General features: G+C 39.5%; 1 protein-coding gene across 1 annotated transcript in view; it reads right to left on the bottom strand.

Moving 5' to 3' along the window:
• Positions 1-7,657: 7,657 nt before the first annotated feature.
• Positions 7,658-22,172, bottom strand: part of GPC3 (glypican 3) — a 726,510-nt gene continuing 711,995 nt past the window's right edge. The window contains exon 8 of the mRNA XM_077285334.1: positions 7,658-8,004. Within this exon, the coding sequence (XP_077141449.1) occupies positions 7,823-8,004 (182 nt within the window). The 3' untranslated portion in view covers positions 7,658-7,822. The remainder of the gene's footprint in view (positions 8,005-22,172) is intronic.

The raw sequence follows: 22,172 nt of genomic DNA, 5'->3' as shown, positions 1-22,172 counted from the left end.
TCTTGAGCTTTTCAACAGCCTAAGGTGATCTTATGATTTATTATTCATATTCCTATGGATTTCATTGCAGAAAGCGGGTCACTGGGAAAAAAAGGTCTAACATTTTGGAACTCATCCTTATTAGATGGTAAAAAAGGTATGTTAATGAGGTACAGTGGATAGACAATGACAGGTTTCTCTGTTCATGTCAATATCTCCGAAACTCATTTCATTTCCAAGTTTTAAGCTGCACAATGAAATCTTGGATATAATGTTGATAGTATTTTCCATGTTATGCAAACTAGAGTGATATAATATGATATGCTTTGCAAGGCTGAGATAATTTGTTGGAAACTCCTCAAAATCAGAAAGTTTTGAATTGGTTCTTCAGAAATAAAAAATGATGTCTTATTTATTAGGAGTAAAGAAAAATTTGGCCAGAATTAGGTTAATTAAATCTTTTGAATATCTGGGAACAATGTACACCTACTAAAATTAATATAACCAATAACCCGGCCTAGATTGCTGGCACTTCCAATTAATTAAATCCTACAAAGCAACGGAAGCACTAGCCAAAATTCAGAAAAACCTACAACATATTTTATTAGACATATATATTACAATACACTTAAAATGAAGGAGATACAGATACAAAAGAGCTGCATGCAAAGAGCATTGCACTCTAATCAAAAAATTCATATATAAGTCAAATTATATATCACAAAATCCAAAATTTGTACTCAGGGTATTCCTAGGGAAATATATTAGCTATTAGCCATTTATCAAAATGATCAAACCCATAGAAGACCCTGGACTAATTTTTAAGCCAACCTGTTAATAATCATATTGTTCATATAGTAGCACTGAAACTGCTCCATTTAGCTGATTGGTGGATAGTGCCACAGTGCATGAAATAAGTTAAATATCCCATTTAAAAGAAATTAATGTTGCCAAGTGCAAATATATTCTTGTATTTTTTTATTTTATTTTTATATTCTTTTTAATTTTATTTTATTTTTTCATTTATTTTATTTTTTACTTTTATTTTTATTTTATTTTTTTTATTTTTTTATTTAAAAAAAAAAAAAAAACATTTTATTTTATTTTTTCATTTTTTATTTTTTTTAATTATTTCATTTTTTATTTTTTTATTTTATTTTTTTATTATTTTTATTCATTTATTTTTTATTAAAATGGAGCAGTTTCAGTACTACTATATGAACAATATGATTATTAACAGGTTGGCTTAAAAATTAGTCCAGGGTCTTCTATGGGTTTGATCATTTTGATAAATGGCTATTAGCTAATATATATCCCTAGGAATACCCTGAGTACAAATTATTGATTTTGTGACATATAATTTTACTTGTATATGATTTTTTTTAAATTAAAATGCAATACTCTTCATTTTAAGTATAATGTAATATATATGTCTAATAAAATGTTGACGTTTTTCTGAATTTTGGCACTTGTTTACCTATTAAAATTACTTAATTCTTTTCTTGGAGTTGGATTTGGAAGATAAGTTGCATTTGTAGGAAGCCTGAGGATACTACATTTATTTGAAATAATTTCAAATGATTTCTAAGGACAAAGGATTATGGATGAGTGAATAAATTCGAATGACCATGGACCAGTGGTGATGTCAGTATTCTGTGGCTGCTGAGTGGAAACCCTGCGAACCTCCGACTACCTCCAGAATTAGCTGGCCTAGTGCAAAGTCATCATTGTGGCGTGACATGGATGTCAGCATGATGTGACCACTGAACCAGAGTCCTGCTAATCAATTAGTTCATCTTTACAAAGAATAGCTCAACCTTATAGAGGATGGCCCAGATGGAATACTTCAACATTTTATGCATCTGTCACAGGCATGCCATGACAGAGAGGGGTCAGAAGATCATGGTGTCTGGCTACATATGCACCTGCACTGGTTGGATCTGCTTTGCCTTCCAATTAGCTGTGCAAGGGTTTAACAGTTCTGTTTGGCTCCTGGAGCTCTGCATCCTGAGTTTTCTCAGCTGTTCTGATTTCTCCACTCCCCTCTGGTGTAAAGACTCACCTCTTTGCTTGAGTAGTTGCCATAGACAACTTGCTATAACCTGGTTTGGTGCTGGAGGTGTGAGCTGTGTGAAGATAGGTCATCTTGGAGTTGTCTCTAGAGATATCTGTTTGTAAGTTAAGGCTGAGTCACACATAACGATATCGTTAACGATATCATTGCAACGTCATGCTTTTGGTGACGTAGCAACGATCCTGCTAACGATCTCGTTATGTGTGACAGCGACCAACGATCAGGCCCCTGCTGGGAGATCGTTGGTCGTTGGGGAATGATCAGGACCATTTTTTGGTTGCTGATCACCCGCTGTCATCGCTGGATCGGCGTGTGTGACGCCGATCCAGCGATGTGTTCACTTGTAACCAGGGTAAATATCGGGTTACTAAGCGCAGGGCCACGCTTAGTAACCTGATATTTACCTTGGTTACCATTGTAAAAGTTAAAAAAAAACAGTACATACTCACATTCTGATGTCTGTCACGTCCCCCGGCGTCCACAGAGTTAAAACTGCTTTCGGCAGGAGCACTGCTAATGCACGTGCTGCTGCCAAGAGACGTCACCGCTGTTACTGCCGGCGCTGACACATTCAGTGCAGGGAAGCTCTAGGCAGCAGCGCGTGCATTAGCAGCGCTCCTGCCGAAAGCAGTTTTAACCCTGTGGACGCCGGGGGACGTGACAGACATCAGAATGTGAGTATGTAGTGTTTTTTTTTTAACTTTTACAATGGTAACCAGGGTAAATATCGGGTTACTAAGCGCGGCCCTGCACTTAGTAACCCGATGTTTACCCTGGTTACCCGGGTGCTGCAGGGGGACTTCGGCATCGTTGAAGACAGTTTCAACAATGCCGAAGTCGTTCCCCGTGACCGTTGGTCGCTGGAGAGAGCTGTCTGTGTGACAGTTCCCCAGCGACCACACAACGACTTACCAACGATCACGGCCAGGTCATATCGCTGGTCGTGATCGTTGGTAAGTCGTTTAGTGTGACTTAGGCTTTAGTTTGAGTGCCTTCCTAAAACTTATCTCCTATTTGGTTAGCCTCACCTTGTCCTTCCTTTTCTGTAGTCTGGTAGCGCGTTCAGTGCTGTTTTTTATCCTTATCTGTTTCCCTTTGTGTCTTTATGTTAGAGCAGGACAAGTGTTCCTGCTACCATACACTAGTCAAGGTCGTTTTGGGGGTAAGAAAGGGATAAGAACGTGATCGCCGCATGGAGTGAAAGAAGCCATCTAGGGAAGCTAGGTAGATTAGAATTGCGCAGAACAAGTGTCAGGGATGCCTCCCTTTAAGATTTCCCTCATGGCAGAGTTCCCCTTCCTCTCGTTTTGCAGCTGGGCGCCGATCAGCAAGGGCTGTAGCTTGTCCCATAGTGGGGCTCAAAATTCGATTAACCTCTCTTAGGGTATGTGCACACGTTGCGGATTTGGCCCTGCGGATCCGCAGCAGTTTTCCATGCAGTGTACAGTACCATGTAAACCTATGGAAAACCAAATCCGCAGTGCACATGCTGCGGAAAATTCAGAGCGGAAACGCTGCTGTTTATTCCACAGCATGTCAATTCTTTGTACAGATTCCGCAGCGTTTTACACCTATTCCTTAATAGGAATGCGCAAGTGTAAAAACGCAGGCGAAATCCGCACAAAAACTGCACAAAATCCACAGGGAATCCGCAGGTAAAACGCAGGGCATTTTGACAATGTTTTAACACATCACAACCTTTTTTTTAAAATTAAAAAACAAAATGTATAATTTTGTGATTTTCTTAGTGACTACTGGGACTTTTTAAAACTTATTGGTGCCCAATTCCTCATTGCATTTTTGACATTGATTTTGCTGTGAATACTGAATACCTCTTGATTAGTGACTTTTTGATTTACATCAAATTCATCAAACCATTTGACTCTTTTTTTTCAAGTTGTCTTTTGTGAATTATTTAGTTTCATAATTTTTACGTCAATATGGCTGTTCCAGATGTTTTAGATTGATTCATAAAATATGACTTTTTTGCAAATTTGGCACAACGCTACTCCAGTCTCCTCTGAAGTGATTTTATGCACGTTAGATAAAAAGACATGTTTTTTTAAAAAACATTTTGAAAAACTTGCAATTTTTTTGTGAAAAAGATGCAAAAACAGTTGAAGGCAGAAAAACAGAAAATTTTGAGCTTTGCGCAAAAATCATGAATCCCATGTGCTATTTGGGCGCAAAAAAAAGTAAAAAGAAGAAAAGTGACTTAAAAAAGAATGCAAATTTTGAATGGGGTCCATACTTTCTGCCCTCTTAGCAGGAGTTTTTTGCAAGGCTTCTCATCATTAGAGGGGGGCTAAAATAACGATTAATAACTCTATACACTGCTAATGATACAGGATCCATCATTTATACTAGGTAATGTCACAGCTGACCCTGCTACCCTCCCCTTGAAAATGACTTTTGCACAGGCTCATTAGATGCTTCAATATAACAGATAGAGTCAGGATCTGACCATTGTGGCTCTGTATATGTGTTGTTTCCTGAAACACAAATTATAAAGTATGAGTCTAAAAGAGCCCCTTTTACCAGGGTGCAAATTTCAGGACTTCTATAACGATGACATCATTTTCTGATGACAGCTTCCCTTTAAACACATTTACCATGTAGCTCCAATTTCATAGGAAGCTAATTAAAATATGAATGTTTTTGAAGTGTGGTAGGAAACCGGAGATCTCAAAAGAAACCTACGCAAATAATGGGAGAACATGCAGATGTTGCTCTTGGTTACATTTGAACGCCATTCCATGGAGCTGCAAAGTAACAGTACTTATCTTTGAGCAACAGTGCTGCCCATAAGAAATTACAGTATGACTTGCCATTAATATATTAAACATTGTAAATACAATAATTACTATTAATAATAATAATTGATATCAATAGTAGTGGTAATAGTAGTAAATTCATCAGTGCAGTGCTACCTTAAGACACTCGTTATTTTTTACCTTTCCAAGTGAATCCATCTCCATGTGGTTGTATGATAATATGGTCCTGGACCGATGAGCTTGAAAAAATGTCACTACTGCCAAAATCTAATTAAAATTCTTATGTAATATTTTCCAGTAATGTAACAGTAACACGGTTCTGCCATGAATGCAGGGTGGCATGGCCCCACATTGAGAAGGAATTTTCACTTCCCCAGTGAGCCATAAACATTAGATTCAGAGCTGACCTCATTGCAATGCAGTGTCATAAGATTGCTGGAAGTAACAGAAATACAGATATTTTCTCATATGGCACAGTTTAGAGAAATGATTGTTTGTAGAGAGGATACCCTGTGGGGGATATTTGGAACATAGATGATAATAGCAGTAGGGATCCTCTCTTCTGTTATCTTCCAAAGAACAAATATACAAACTTTAATTGAGATGTCACTAAATGAGCAATAGCAGGGTTGTATCCAGTAATTGAGGAGCCCATAGTAATTCTTGAAGTAATGTCTCACCCTCCACAACATGTGAGAGTAGGAAGAACTAGGATCCATAATGCTGGAAGTACCTGGTGCCAGAGACCTGCACTGGGTGGTAGTGGCGGTCCTTTCCTCCTCTCCGCCAATGCCCCTTGGTGCAACAAGCACGCTCATAGGCTATGAGGACTACTTATAAATGTATTACCTATATAGTTCCTAGTCTAAGTATAGGTCACATACAAAACATCATAGATAAGCTACCAAAGAAAGCATGACTGCGACCATGCAATAATGCAAAAAATGACAAACTTTATTGAAAAATAGATAAAAACATGTTAAAATGCAATACAAAGAAACCATTCAATGTAGAGACAAAAAGAAGAGAAAGGGCAAGGCAGCTGGAAACCCCAAAGGACAGTACAACGCAGATGGTTATATAGAGAGATGCATGAAAAGAATTAAACACAAAAAAAGAAATAGAAAGAAATATAGAAAGAAAAGTCTGGAAAAAAATAGATCAATGAATGACACCAGTGTAAGATGTAATATCTCATAGTGCGAAGTGCAATAAGTAAAAAAACAGTAATAACATGAAAATGCATCAATCTGCTGATAGGTAACGTGCATATACTGATAGCTGATGTCATTCAGCACAGAAAGATGCTCCAAAAAGTAATATATTTACTTTTTTGTATCATAAACAAATGCCTGGTAGCAACCAAAGTAAGGAGGAATCCAGATGCCCAGCCAGCCCCATGCCTGTTTCACACTGTGTGCTTCATCAGGGGTGGAATCGAATTATAAATATTTAGCAAGATGACTTTTCTGTAACACCTACCTTCTCGTTTATTGTGTCTGCTGCTCCTTCCATTAGTTTGTTCACACTGTTTCAACAGGTTATGGCAAGAGGCAAGGGCATACAGCAGCAAACTGTGTAATTATAATGTGGGACTCCTGGAGAGAGGGTGCCTACACTAATTTGGTGACATTTTATTTTGATGGGTGGTGAATTAACCAGAGGATCAGTGAAGGAGAAAGGCTAGTTTAGTAGTTCTTCAAGTCTTAAAGAAGCATTCCGGAGAAATGTTTTATTCCATAAACCTGTATTGATATGTATGTGATATAGTTGTAAGTGAGATAATATACTCACGAATCACCATCTTCTCTAGTTTTAAGCACCGCTCCGGTCACCTTCTTACTCACGTGATGGCTATTTAGACTTTCCAGAACACACTTGGGTCTATGTGCTAGCCGGAAGTCATTTTTAGAGTGTAAGCCTATGGAGTGTCAGAACGAGGCTCACACATAAACCCTAGAGGGGTTAACATTCACGTTGTCAATATGGAATGTCTTCAAACCTCCTGACATGGTTTACATTAATTAGACAGTGTATGGGCTTATGCAGAAGACAGTATTTTCGGTCAGAGTGTGATCCCATAACATTGGTTTGAGTGCAATCCAGTGTTTTTACGGGCCGTGCACATGTCAGATTTTTTCCGGTCTGGGGAAAAAAAAATGCAGCATGCCCAAGTTTGATCTGATATTTGGATCGCATTCAACCATTGATTTCAAGGAGACTGTGGAAAACATCGGACTGCATTTTGATGACATGAGTAAAGTCCGATTTCCATGAACTGCTAATGAAGGCAACTATCTGCCAGTTCTACCTGACGCCGGCTCAGAGCGGTCACCAACCGTTCTTACTGGCGAATCAACTGCTCCACGTCAACAGAGCAGCCATTCCTCTTCTGGGCTGATCTGTCGATGGAGAATGACTATCGACTTCATGTTGATTGACAGCTGGCTCTCTGCAGTTAGGCAGCAGAGAGCCGGCTGTCTTTCAACATGACATCAGCAGTCACACCCCGTCAACAGAGCAGAGAACAGAAGCCGCTGCTCTGTCTATGCCACATCAATGAAAGCCGCTCAATCACCAGAAGGAGCAGTCAGAGATCAGCGCCGGGAACAACAGGCAAGTAGTTAGCAACTACCTGCCTGTTAGATCTTAGACCGGTAGTAAAAAATTATATTGTCTGCCTTTCATAAAAGCCTTTAATGGAGTTATCCAGGACTATAAGTATTTGTATTCCCTTTCTGTCTATGGACATTCCATAAACTTATATATTAAGGAGCAATATGTTCATAGACCGACTCTAAAACACACCACCAAACATTTGTAAATAAAATCTGTGAACAAAGAAATGTTCTTTATTAATACATTAATAATATTATTATATAAAATTCTTTTCTCCAAGAAGACTTTACAATGGTCTGGGAAATGTTATAAATTGTAAAACTCAGCTAGGATCATTATGTGGCTACCAGAACAGTAAAAGGTTAAGACTGGAGGATCAGTTCACTGAGACAAGTCCTAACAAGGTAATTGTGAGGGGAAGAAGTGGTTTGGCCGTAACAGTCTTTATGCTGTCGCTTCCAGGCTGGAGGTGGGTTATTTCTCTGCCATTCTGATCCTGCTGGTTTCTCATCTGTTTATTAAATGGAACGTCGTCGATATCCAAATCATAGTCCAAATCTAAAAATAAGAAAACAATAATTAATTATACTGCAAGCCTAATGAATGCCCCTGAAGGTTTACACAACTTATTTTTGGTTAAATTTAACCATTCATTAAGGATTAAAAACAAATTCAATTGGCAAAAGTGAAATAAAAAACCAAGAGTGTAAATACTGAAGACTAAATTTTCCAGTGGGATATGAATTTTTGATCATTTACATCGTGGTCCCCTATCAATAATAGCAGACTATGGAAGCTCGAGTAAAGGTACCGTTACACTAAACGACTTACCAACGATCACGACCAGCGATGCGATCGTTGGTAAGTCATTGTGTGGTCGCTGGGGAGCTGTCACACAGACAGCTCTCTCCAGCGACCAACGATCAGGGGAACGACTTCGGCATCGTTGAAACTGTCTTCAATGATGCCGAAGTCCCCCTGCAGCACCCGGGTAACCAGGGTAAACATCGGGTTACTAAGTGCAGGGCCGCGCTTAGTAACCCGATATTTACCCTGGTTACCATTGTAAAAGTAAAAAAAAAACACTACATACTCACCTTCTGATGTCTGTCACGTCCCCCGCCGGCGGCTTCCCTGCACTGAATGTGTCAGTGCTGGCCGGCCGTAAAGCAGAGCACAGCGTTGACGTCACCGCTGTGCTCTTCTTTACGGCCGGCACTGACAGCCAGTGCGGGAAGCTGATGGCGGGGGACGTGACAGACATCGGAATGTGAGTATGTACGTTTTTTTTTTTTTTTACTTTTACAATGGTAACCAGGGTAAATATCGGGTTACTAAGCGCGGCCCTGCGCTTAGTAACCCGATACTTACCCTGCTTACAAGTGAACACATCGCTGGATCGGTGTCACACAAACACCGATCCAGGGATGGACAGCGGGTGATCAGCGACGAAATAAAGTTCTGGACTTCTAGCTCCGACCAGCGATATCACAGCGGGATCCAGATCGCTGCTGCGTGTCAAACACAACGAGATCGCTATCCAGGACGCTGCAACGTCACGGATCGTCGTCGTTCTCGCTGCAAAGTCGCTTAGTGTGAAGGTACCTTTAGCAGGACTGAAAATGCTTATCTCATGTATGATCTCCCTGCCTGATGCCCTCTACCTCTCATTCCCTTAGGACTGCCAACTGTCCAAAAATTCCAGGACACACCATAAAAATAGGGCACTTTTTTTACCCTGTCCATAAAAAATTTGAGGTGTCCACTATTTTTTGGGCGCTGAAGAAACTTATACAGATTATTTTTACTGTAATTATCATAATTTTACAGTTCACAGTGAATGCAGCTGATGTAGTCATATCAGAAGAAAGGGTTATAGACATGGATCCTTTATAATCATAAGTTATTATGGTTTTCCAATGTGTTCGTAAAAACTATTATTTGTCTGTGATTTTTTGGTAATCTGTGCAGAAAAAAAAGAGGTCAACATGGCAACTCTGTGCTGCGTCAGCCACTGAGATCAGCAATCCAGTCTTTCTGCATCCATGTAGCAGCACCATTGGCTTGGGGAGAGCAGTGGTAAGCCTCAACCATGCCTTCCCAGCCTTTCCTGTGCCACTGTGGCTGCCAGCTTTAAGAAGACCAGCATGTTGGCATCAGTGGATGACTTAGTAACAAATGTATGCTCAATTTACAATGCCAGGGTAAAGAGTTTCCTTAATAGTTTGAAACCTTCAATATGTAAAGGGGATTTCCAAACCACACATAGATGTGGAAATATTTCAGGAAAGTAATCAAAGCATACATGCTACCAAAATGAGGACTGCAATGATGATTTCAACAAAGTCAAATAGGATTCAAATGAACTCTTAAAGGGGTTGTCCAGGACTACAATATTGTTACCTTATCCTTAGAAGAGTTCAATCATTTCAGATGCATGGTTTTCCAATAGGAGCAACGTCCACCAATTAGATATTAGCAATTCCCATGGTTTGCAGCAGTCCACAGTGTATCAGTCCAGAACAGTACAGTTCCATACTCTATGCAGTGACCATCTTCAGGTTCTGCAGATCTGCTCCTACTGAAGTGAATGGGAACTTAGCTACAGTACACGAGAATGATTACTGCACAATATTTGGAGCTGTTGTATTCTGGCACTAACTGCGTAAAGGTATCGGCAATTGGATCTTCTAACAGCTAATTAGTGTTGGTGGCTGGCAGTCATTGCTCTTTACAGGAGGCATTATTCCAATCTTGTACAACAAAATTTGCTTTTAGATGCACTGGACAGGGACAGACATATCATTGGTGTAAGTTGTGCAGATGCACAAGAGCCCAGTAGTTAAGGAGGCCATTTCCACCTCTAAAGCAGGTGGCATTGTGTATTATGATGAACTATTTGGCTGCTAAGGCCCATATACTATTCTTGCACAGGGGCCCTTATCTGTCTGTGTGCGCCAGTGATGCTGGAACTGGGCAATAGAAAAGTTTAAGGAAGCTCTGCTTTACAGGACATTTTGAGAGACTTGTGCAGATACTAAGGGGTTTGCCAATTCCTCTAGGGTCCTGGAGGTCTCTTTTATTTCTGGAAGCTGTTTCAGGGAAGTTTTTCATTGACACTCAAGTGATTAAACATTTATTAATAAGCCATCAATTCTAAATTTCTTGTAAAATGGTTCATCATTTGAGTTCATCAGACCCATAGATTTGATCAGAGAAGCTCCTAGGCAAAAATTTCCACCATCACTTTCCATGAGATAGACCTCGGGCAGTTTAATTTGAGCACTACAACATGAGGTTAAAAAAGGGATTATTGAATTTGCAAGATCTGTTATTTTTGTATTCTTAATGTGGCATACAGCGCGTCTCTGCAATGTCACTACTCAATACAACCCAATCATATCACTTATCTCCCAGTTCAAGAGCTTGCATGCAAAGTTTAGATAACCATGATAAATGACTCATTGATTGTATAAATAATTGCATTAATTTAATCTCTCCAGGCAGGGGAATGCCTGGTTTAGAAGAAACTTGATAAATTCCATTTAGTGACATAAAAGAGATGATTTTGCAAGATTTATTTTAGTCTAGAAACTTGTGGAGGTCAATTAAGTCAGACTAATCTAGTTAGAATAGAAACTTCTAAATTCCAGAGACTGTCCTGTGACCCCAAAAGGATCTAGTTCAGACAAGTCCTGTATCACTATTTGTGCAGATCAGTCTAACTAAAAGGTCATCTACTACATTCCAATAAACAATAAGGGGGCATGGGGAATTCAGGGGTCTGACCAGAGCTCCGCTACTCTAACTTTGGGAATTCTGAAAAAGCACTGAATTCTCCATTGCATAATAAAATGTGATAATTTACAATAACTCTATAGTCTTTGGGGTTGTCAACCATTGTGGACATTTTTGCTTAATTATCTGTATGTATTCTGGGCTGCAAATTATTTCTGTTATTATTATTATTTATATAACACCATTAATTCCATGGTGCTGTACATGAGAAAGGGGTTACATACAGAGTTATAGATATCTTTTACAGTAAACAAACTAGCAATGACAGGCTGGTACAGAGGCGAGAGGACCCTGCCCTTGCCGACTTACATTCTACGGGATGGGTGTTACTAAATATTTTCACCATTTGCCTTGCACAGTTTTCATGTTGCACAATCTATTGCTCGTTGCAAAATGATTTATCTGATAATCCACCAGTGAACTTATTCCGATGATCCAATAAGGAGTTTTTAACTCTTTTTCATCTGTCTTTATTTTAGATGCTCTAAACTGATTTATGACCACACATCACTTCAAAGATAAGTGTGGGGAGAAACAAGACTTCTAGAGCAGAGGTGTCAAACTGCATTCCCCCAGGGCCGCCAACAGGTCATGTTTTCTGGATTTCCTTGTATTGCACAGGTGATAATTTAATCACCTGCACAGAATGATTCCAGCACCTTGTGGAATGCTAAGGAACTCCTGAAAACATGACCTGTTGGTGGCCCTCGAGGAATGCAGTTTGACACCTCTGCTCTAGAATGTTATCAGAGCTGGAAGTCCCAGCCTAGCATGAGAGGTCCGGTTATTTCAGCTCAAGCAGTGGGGATCAGAAGATGAAGTGTAGACTGGAGAGGTGATGGTGAAGAGCGGATGACGTGAAGAGGTTTATAGTAAGCCTCTCATGAGGTTTATTTTTGTTATTTTTTGCACCTTACATTTATTTTGCTCTTGGGTCTGAAGAGACCTTAGAGCATAGTAAGGAACATTAACTTCTCTGCCAATCGAATTTCTCAGAAAATCCGTGCCAACAGGTAAAATTAATTTTGCCTGACCCCTGCTCATGTCTACTTGGGGATAAGAACACTTCCTCAGGCAACTAGATGAACTTCTTTTATGAAGTCATTTTTATCACGAAAGCCATTTGAATGTATCTAAATAAAAAACAATGAACCTATATCAAAGACCATAATTTGTCTACACTTTTGAGCATCTCCTTACTGGAAGTCCTTATTGTTTCCTATTCTCAATCTTATTAGAACAATGAGGACTTAATTCAGAATTTGTATATTTCATCCACATCGAAAAGTAGTTATAAATCGATCCGGAGGACATAACATATCCATTAGGTACATGGACAATCTATATATTTTATTTCCCCTGTAGACTGCAGGAAAGTTGCTTCTAGGGTGCCCCAAGGAAAACTGCTGATCGATGGGTACACCAGCAGCAATTGGCTCTATAAAAAGCTTTTTTGGGGGTAAACCCTGTTAACAAAATATTATTTCCAAGGTATATAAGTTTTAAAAAAATGTTTACTGCATTTTACCAATGTATTAATATTAACAACTTGCAAATGACTTGGTAAACACCCTCATGAGTATGTGATTATGATTGCTGTTTATGGAGCCTGTATTAACTCCTCATTTTATTTCCAAACTCTACATCTATTCTATTGCCAGTGCGGGCGGGGCATCCATCTTAGTATTGACACAGGTTTACATTAGCTGAAGGGGAGTTTTATTTGAAAGGGTTTTTTCAATTACATTTTAAAAGTTTCAGACCAGTTAAAAATATAATACATAATGTTCATCCTCACCGATTTCTCACAGGTCCAGTACTTACAGTACCCAATTCCAGGTTTGCTAATTGCCTGGATGGGCAGAACCCAGAAGTGCACACCTGATGAGCCCGGTAAGCACTGACACAGGATCGACATGGGTGAGTATAGTTTCTTTTATTATTTTTAACCAGTCTGAGCTCTGCAAATAATTTTGATGGGGTCAAGCGTAAGGCCCCTTTAATCTAAAACAATTGGTAGAATATTATTGTAATCCAAATAAATTTACAAAATATTAAGTTGACATAATTTGTGGGAACATGTGGGGTACCAAGACTGTGGTTACCCAATTGTCTCCTACTCGAAATATGAGGCTTGCTTGACCTCTATCTTGCTTTAATCTAAGGCAGAATTATCTATAGATCTGTGTGTGCTCAGCTGTAAACAGCGAGATCACTACACCTTCACGTGGGATGGTTGTGTTGGAAACATGGCTTCTCAAGAACATTACACAATTGCATTAGCACCAGCTTTGGACTCTTGCTGATAAGATTATGTCCCATGTTACACAGTAACACCTTTTCTAAAAGCAAGGAATACAAAGATATCCTGTTTAAATGTCCGTGTGATTTCTCAATTAAGGAACACTGGGGCTCGAATATTCTGCCGTGAACAAAGCAACAGGAACCAAAGTTTCTTCACACCTCATTAAGGGCCTTTATTGTATTAATTAGTATTGTAGTCAGTATGCATTTGCACATTTTAAGTAGTAAATGCAACCCACCCTCCACTCCTATTTTGTTTTTATGTTTTTAACAAAGTCACAGGACAATGCAACAAGCTACCAACTTTTCCACAGATGTTAATGCATCAATCAGCAGAAAGCATATAGCAATACAAGGACTATAATGGGGGTCCACAGTTTGTGGGCCTTCATAAACTTCCATGAGAAGCTATATTTTCCAAGTGCTTGTAAAATCTCATTAAGACTACCTCTGTGATTTTTCCTGTGCATAAAAACATGTATTGATTTTCAACACTCTTTTGGATGAGATCTTCATCAGTGTTTTGTCAGTGTGTCCATTTTTACCATCAGTATTTCATCTGTGGTTTTCTCATGTGCCAAAAAAATAGTATAACATCTACTACCCATTATATTGTTACACATGGATGGCACACAAATTGCACATGGATGACAATGTGTGCCGACATTGATTTTTCACGGACCCCTAGACATGTATGGGTAATTGTGACCTGTTACTCAGATCAAAGACCATCATGTCTCCATGATTTCTTTTATATGCAAGGTCTACAAAAACATTCAGATGTGTGAACATCTCCACAGGCTTTAATGGGTACATTTAATATACGTGAAAAACAATTGTAGAACACATATGTGAAAAACGGACGTCTGAATGAGGGCTACGTTGGTAGCATTGGTACTATGTGCCTGCATGTAAAAGTCAGAAGCAGTCAAAGGTACAATAGAATATAATATAATATTATGGCATATTTGGGATGAAAGTTGTCCAGATCGCATAAATAGGTGTGTGCGTGATCCCATAATTCTATAATCATAAGTGTAAAAACATGGGATCAACTTGTGGAAACAAGAAACCTTTTAACTTGCCAGTAGTCCAATTGTGATATACATTTGGCTGATCTGTACCTGTATGGAGGTGAAATATTGGCTGTCAGGCACAGCCAGACTCCACCTACAGACATCAGTTACAGGGAAAGACAATGTAAATAATGTAAAAAAAGGGCCATAATCAAAATGTTACACAGGTCTGTTATGTGGCCCAATATAAATAAAAGGTGTTACTGGAGAGACAAGACGCACAAAATAGGGTCTTATCTGGTAACAAGGGGGTATGGACAGAAAAATGGTATGCTCACCTGATAGGGTTGTGACATTCTCAACATCTATGGAAAGTACCCAGCCTGTAACGGTAAGCGGTATATCCGCTTTGTAAGACGCACCCCCATTTCCCCCCCAAATTTGGGGGAAATAAAGTGCGTCTTACAAAGCGGAAAATACGGTATGTCAAGGCTGCTGTAGGATCAACAATGGAATATAAAACAAATGGAGAAAGGAATACGATTATAGAAATCCGGGCTGACAATTGTCCAAAAACGATCATAGACAGAGATGAAATATGGTTGTGGTTTATTTTGTTAACGTGTTTCAAGGTTTTAAACCTCTCTTCATCAAGACAAAAATCCTTAAGGTTATTGTGGTTTTGTCCTGATCAAGAGATTGGAAACCTTGAAACGTCTTGATGAAATAAACCGCATCCATATACCATCTATGATCGTTTTTGGACTATTGGCAGCAAGGATTTCCATCACCATATTCCTTTCTCCATTTACATGAGGCCCATAATGTCATAGCTAGTCCAAAAATGCACATCTCCTTAATAATCCAAAAGAATAAAAATAAGTAAAAAAAAAGCAAAACAGTAAACGCACATAAAAACTGTCTTTTTAATACAACATTCTGCTAATAAAATATTCAAAAATTTACAAAATTAAATCTTCATGAATCGAGTATGAACATTTTCCAGGGAAAAAAAAATGCCAATATTTGAATGATTAAAAAAAAAGGTTCTAAATATCAAACCCACATGTACCAAAGTAAGCCCGGTAGTATCACAACATTAATAAAGGAAAATATCCTGGTTCTGAAAAGGTTAATATTTTTTCTTTTTCACAATAGGTATATTTGTCCTATGGAAAGACTACGAAGAATCACTATATGCTGACATCAGTACGTTTATGTTCCTTAGATATAATCAGTCCGGGATCCAAGAAGTATTGTTTCTCATTTCTTGCGGAGAGTGACATGATAAGCATGTCGAGGTGAGGAGACTTAAAGCCGCAATGCTCCTCTGGGAAATATGAAAATTGTCTCTTCAGAGAGGAAGAGGACTAGAACTTTATTGCCACCTATTGGAAGTAGCAATCCTAGCAGTCATTGTCGACCCTTTAACGAGCCTTGTCACATGACTTAGGATAATAGCCAAACCAGAATCTCAATTTGCAGACACTGTGGTTTGGGGTACAGCCCCTCGTCAGTGCAAAGTGGAGATCTGGTTTGGCTGATTGAGAGGTGTCTGACCGGGATCCAAGAAGTATCGTTTCTCCTTGCGGAGAGTGACATGATAAGCATGTCGAGGTCTCAATCAGCCAAACCAGATCTCCACTTTGCACTGACGAGGGGCAGTACCCCGAAACACAGTGTCTGCAAGTTGAGATTCTGGTTTGGCTATTATCCTAAGTCATGTGACAAGGCTCGTTAAAGGGTTGACATTGACTGTTAGGATCGCTACTTCCAATAGGTGGCAATAGAGTTCTAGTCCTCTTCCTCTCTGAAGAGACAATTTGCATATCAGTCCCAAATTATGGAAATTTGTTCCATTGGTCATAGTAACAGATTGAGGATTTACTTTAAATTCTTGTCAACCGCTACGATCTCGTACAAGAAAATATATGTGTTCACACAAAGTTGCTCAATATTATTTAATTGCAATCCCCTCCACATAGAGGGTGCATGTACCACCAAACTAGAACCTACACTTAAAGTGTGATCTATAAGTAAATTGATCTCCACTCCGGTACTGATTTAAAACAACTAATTTTATTAAAGCACAATTTAAAACAAGTATATTAAAATTACTACATGTCAACAACGGTATAAATCCATTTGAGGGACTCTTAGCCTGAGGATAATGCTATCAGTAGATGTAGGCTGTATGCTAAATCAATATATTCATAATGGAGTCACACTATAGGAAGTGAGGATAAAGCTGACTCCCCAACCAGGGAAAGCATGCATGCAAAGTAACAGTCATAAAGCCACACTTCCTTCTTCTGGAGGCGCCTCCAGAAGAAGCGACAGCGAAACGCGCGTCGGGGCAGAGGGACGCCGAGGACTGTGCTCTAGGCTCATAACGTAAGGTAATATACTCTTTACATCAGATATTGCATTGGTTGTATACCATTTAGGAAGTGTGGCTTTATGACTGTTACTTTGCATGCATGCTTTCCCTGGTTGGGGAGTCAGCTTTATCCTCACTTCCTATAGTGTGACTCCATTATGAATATATTGATTTAGCATACAGCCTACATCTACTGATAGCATTATCCTCAGGCTAAGAGTCCCTCAAATGGATTTATACCGTTGTTGACATGTAGTAATTTTAATATACTTGTTTTAAATTGTGCTTTAATAAAATTAGTTGTTTTAAATCAGTACCGGAGTGGAGATCAATTTACTTATAGATCACACTTTAAGTGTAAGAAAATATATGTGCGCGGAAGCTAGATTTACAGCAATGGGAATGATATTCCATGAAGATACATTTTCCATCATTATAGATATCTAGCAATTTATTAATCTTTGAAGAGGTGAAAAAAAAATTACAGAAGGAAGAGATGATTAAAATATGATAAAGGGATGTAACCTCCATGACTTCCGCACAGGAGCTTTCATGGTATCCAGCAGGACAGGAAGCAATGCCGCCTCATCTGGAGTCAAGGGGCTAGAGCGGATAAATGTACATATATTCTTTTATTATTTTTTAACCATTCCCTTCTCTGGTCATTTTTTTAAAAGGAAATTTCTTAACATCATAAATGGTTAAAATGGCAAAATTTCATTGTCCTTAAAAATCCACACCCAACTCTAGAATGAAGAGATTTTTAATCTGTTTACTGCCCCTTTCCTAGATATCGGCCGCTGCTGCAATCTATTAGCAGTGGCCAACAATCTTAACACAGCCTCTTTTTTATGGCGTTTTTGATGTTGCAGATTTTCTAAAACTAAATTACATCTATTTTTCACTATATTTGCAATTGGTTTTTTTACATGTGTTTTCATTGCGTTTTTAACATTTTTTTGTCTTGTTTTTATGTCATGCTTTAAATTAAGCTGCTTTGTGTTTTATTCTTTCTGATATTTGGTTATGACAAAACTTTATTGATAAGAGTCTTGTGCGGATTACATAAGTTTTTAGTGCGTTTCCACGGCGTAAACACACTAAAAATTTATGTGCAAGAGAAATTGACAGGTTGCGGATTTCAAACATGCGCCACAGGTCAGTTTACGCTGCATATAAAACCAAGTCTAGTGGGTATGAGATTTCTATAAATCCCATCCTCTTTGCTAGAATGTAAGATGCTGTGTATTTGATGCAGCAAAATTACGCTGCATCAAAAATTAATCAAAAACTCATCATTGGATCTTAACTATACATGAGCGAATTTGTTCGGGTTCCTGCTTATTCGACAAGCTATAGCGCTTACCGAATAAGTGGCCGCGGGAACCCAGGTACATGGAGCGCGCCAGCTAATCAGCTGTCCGGCGCCGCAGCTGCATGTGTCCCGGCTGTGTGACAGTCACAACACGTGATGGATAGCCTGTGTGTTGGGGTCTCCATGCATGTGTTGTTACTGTCACACAGTCGCGACACATGCAGCTGCAGCACTGGACAGCTGATCAGCAGGAGCTATCCAGGTTCCCTCTGCAGCTTATTCGGTAAGTGCTATAGCTTGCCGAATAAGCAGGAACCCAATCAAATTCACTCATCTTTAATCTTAACCTAAAGCTGACCATAGATATAAGATCAAACATGGCCAATAAATGGAAATCCAACTTCACCAATTCTAGCACAAATATACATTATCAGATTCAGCAGGCTGCAGAATAACAAAAAAATAAATAAAATAAACCAAAATTTTTTTTTTATGCATAATTGGTTGAACAATGGCACCAAATAGTGGAAAACTAAAGAAATAATTGTAAAAAGACATTTGGGGTTGTCCAGGTTTGGAAAAAAGTGTCTACTGTCTACCGACTAGCGACATTAAACGTCCGCTGATCGGTAAATATTAACGATCGATTAACATTTAATTGGCTGTTTATATTTACACAGGAAAACCACAGTAAACTAAACAATCTGTAACAGATCATTCAGCGTATGTAGGCTGCCATAGTTCTCAACTTGTGAGCCCTGTTTACACAGGACAATGTGTAGTTGAGAATTGTGATAGTCTGTGCCAACCAAAAGATCATTTTGCCGATGAATGAGCATTTTGCTCGTTCATTGAGTGATCAGAAGCCTGTTTAGAAAGGCAAGATTACTGTGAATCAAACGTTCTTCATGCATAGTCAGACGGCCATATAAATCGGAATGAGATCGGACCGCAATATATGGACTGGCCGGCGGCTCTCCCCACCAGATCGTGATAGATTCATGCATTTCTGTGCAGCTGTCAAACTTTGGTCGGGAGAGCCGCCGGCGAGTCTGTGCACTGTGCCCCGATCTCAATCAAATTTATACGGCCATCTGACTGCGCCCTTCAGAACGCTCGTTCACGATAAACTTATGTAAATTTGCCTTTAGATACAGCGACATTCCTCTCTGTACGCTATGGCTGATGTTGAAACTTAGTCCACTTGAATAAGAGGATAAACTGCAATTCTAGACAGGAGAGCTGCTCTTTTTAATCTTGGGCAACTCTGCAAATCTCAATAATGGTTGGATGGAGGACAAATTGGCCAGAACAGACCATGAATCACCTCGGTGTAGTAATGCTGCATTTGGTTTTGTTATCTGAGTGGTGATAACAGAGCAGAGCAGGATAAACACATCCCCTGTAGTGCTCTGCACAGTTCTACCAGGAGCTTCCAGTGAAGGCTGGTTTCAGCTTTACTGTACAATTGCACTCAACACCCTGGTGTGTACTCTCTGCCTTATGGCTGTTTTAAAGACATGTTATCACCTTATCACAAGCTAGGCTAATTACATCAGGAATGGTTTTTAGTGTTTCTTCAAAGCCTGGGACTATGCATATTAGCACAAACAGCCATTCACTCCTAAACTCTATTTCCCTCTAATGTAAAAATACCACAAGTAAATGTACGTTTTTGGGTTGTTTCCGTCGACTAAGTTGTTAAAATTTTAATGAGCTTTTACCTAAGGGTACCGTCACACAGTGCAATTTTGATCACTACGACGGCACGATTCGTGACGTTCCAGCGATGCATTTACGATATCGCTGTGTCTGACACGCTACTGCGATCCGGATCCCCGCTGAGAATCGTACGTCGTAGCAGATCGTTTGAAACTTTCTTTCGTCGTCTAGTGTCCCGCTGTGGCGGCATGATTGCATTGTGTGACACAGGTTGTATACGATGTGCGCACAGTAACCAACGGCTTCTACATCGCAAATACGTCATGAAATTATCGCTCCAGCGCCGTGTATTGCAACGTGTGACCGCAGTATATGACGCTGGAGCGATACTTATACGACGCTGCAACGTCACGAATCGTGCCGTCGTAGCGATGAAAATGGCACTGTGTGACGGTACCTTAAGACTAAGAGACTTTCATATGGAGTGAAAATTATGGGGAAAAAAATGTAACATCGAGCAAAAGTTTGCATCCTTTGGCCAGAGATTGCACGATCAGTGAGAAATTGCTTGCTTTTGTTTGATCAAATTGCTACATGGTCTATTGGCACTAGTATTATAAATATATTTACGGTATATCTTTGGGATGACCCTTTATTACAATTGTTTTTTGAAAAAGTTGGGTGGCAACCACCATGGCTTTTCTGTCTTTGCTTCCAACTACTGATACCAAGACTGGTCATGCAAGAAGCATAGCTGGAAATGTATATATTCTTAGTCTTGGGTGCCAAGGGGGCAACAAAAAGCCGCTTTGTATTGGCCACAGTACACAGATACAAAGCCCGGCCTTAAACATGAGATAATTCATCGTTCGTACCAATCTTCATTTGCACAACAGAACCATACATTTGTCCAACTATATTTTCCAAATATCTTTTAGTTTAAGCCATATGTTTCCAATGAATAGCGAACAAAAACGTTCAATAATCAGTGGGTTGGAGCAAATGAAAAAAAGTTTTCAGAACTAACAGTACATACACATTATGCCATGCACAATAGTCCAATAGAAAATTTTGGACATGCCCGATCGATCTTTTGGACAACTACAATTCTTCATTCTCCAAAAGTCGATTACTTACCACCTAAAAGCTATACAACGAAAGATTGATTTGCTCGAAATCATATTTAGTACAATCCAACATGAAGGTAAGTGAAGCACTCACCAGTTTGGAGAATATCCAACAGTCTTTATTCACATCGGTGCCTTAGACAGAAAAGCGGGCAAGAGGACTTACAGAGGTATGCAGGGGAGGAAAGAAACGGACGACGGCTGTTTTGCGATTGCTCGCTTCACCTGAACTCGTAGAAGCAAGCAATTGTCGTCCATTCCTTTCCTCCTCCGCATACCTCTGTAAGTCCTCATTTCTTTCTAAGGCACCGATGTGAATAAAGACTGTTGGATATTCTCCAAGCTGGTGAGTGCTGCACTTATCTTTCCTTCACGTTGGATTGGATTTCATTTCCTTTTATTCATGCTAAGCACCAATACTAGCAGGATTTTGCCGCTAGGTTCAGCTTCTGTGGATCTTAAGTCTGAGCTAAGTAGTGATTTGTGACCTTAGTTGCCATTTGTTTTTCACCTTATATTATTATTATTTATTATTATAGCGCCATTTATTCCATGGCGCTTTACATGTGAGGAGGGGTATACATAATAAAAATAAGTACAATAATCTTGAACAATACAAGTCACAACTGGTACAGGAGGAGAGAGGACCCTGCCCGCGAAGGCTCACAACCTACAAGGGATGGGTGAGGATACAGTAGGTGAGGATAGAGCTGGTCGTGCAGTGGTTTGGTCGATCGGTGGTTACTGCAGGTTGTAGACTTGTCAGAAGAGGTGGGTCTTCAGGTTCTTTTTGAAGGTTTCGATGGTAGGTGAGAGTCTGATATGTTGTGGTAGAGAGTTCCAGAGTAGGGGTGAAAAGCGAGAGAAATCTTGTATTCGATTGTGGGAAGAGGAGATAAGAGGGGAGTAGAGAAGGAGATCTTGTGAGGGTCACAGGTTGCATGCAGGAAAGTACCAGGAGACGAGGTCACAGATGTATGGAGGAGACAGGTTGTGGATGGCTTTATATGTCATGGTTAGGGTTTTGTACTGGAGTCTCTGGGTAATGGGGCGCCAGTGAAGGGATTGACAGAGGGGAGAGGCCGGGGAATAGCGGGGGGTCAGGTGCATTAGTCGGGTAGCTG

This window comes from Ranitomeya variabilis, chromosome 2, assembly GCF_051348905.1.
Source record: "Ranitomeya variabilis isolate aRanVar5 chromosome 2, aRanVar5.hap1, whole genome shotgun sequence".
NCBI classification, from domain to species: Eukaryota; Metazoa; Chordata; class Amphibia; order Anura; family Dendrobatidae; genus Ranitomeya; species Ranitomeya variabilis.
The sequence above is the reverse complement of the archived record's forward strand: the minus strand, read 5'-3'. Positions and strand labels throughout refer to the sequence as shown.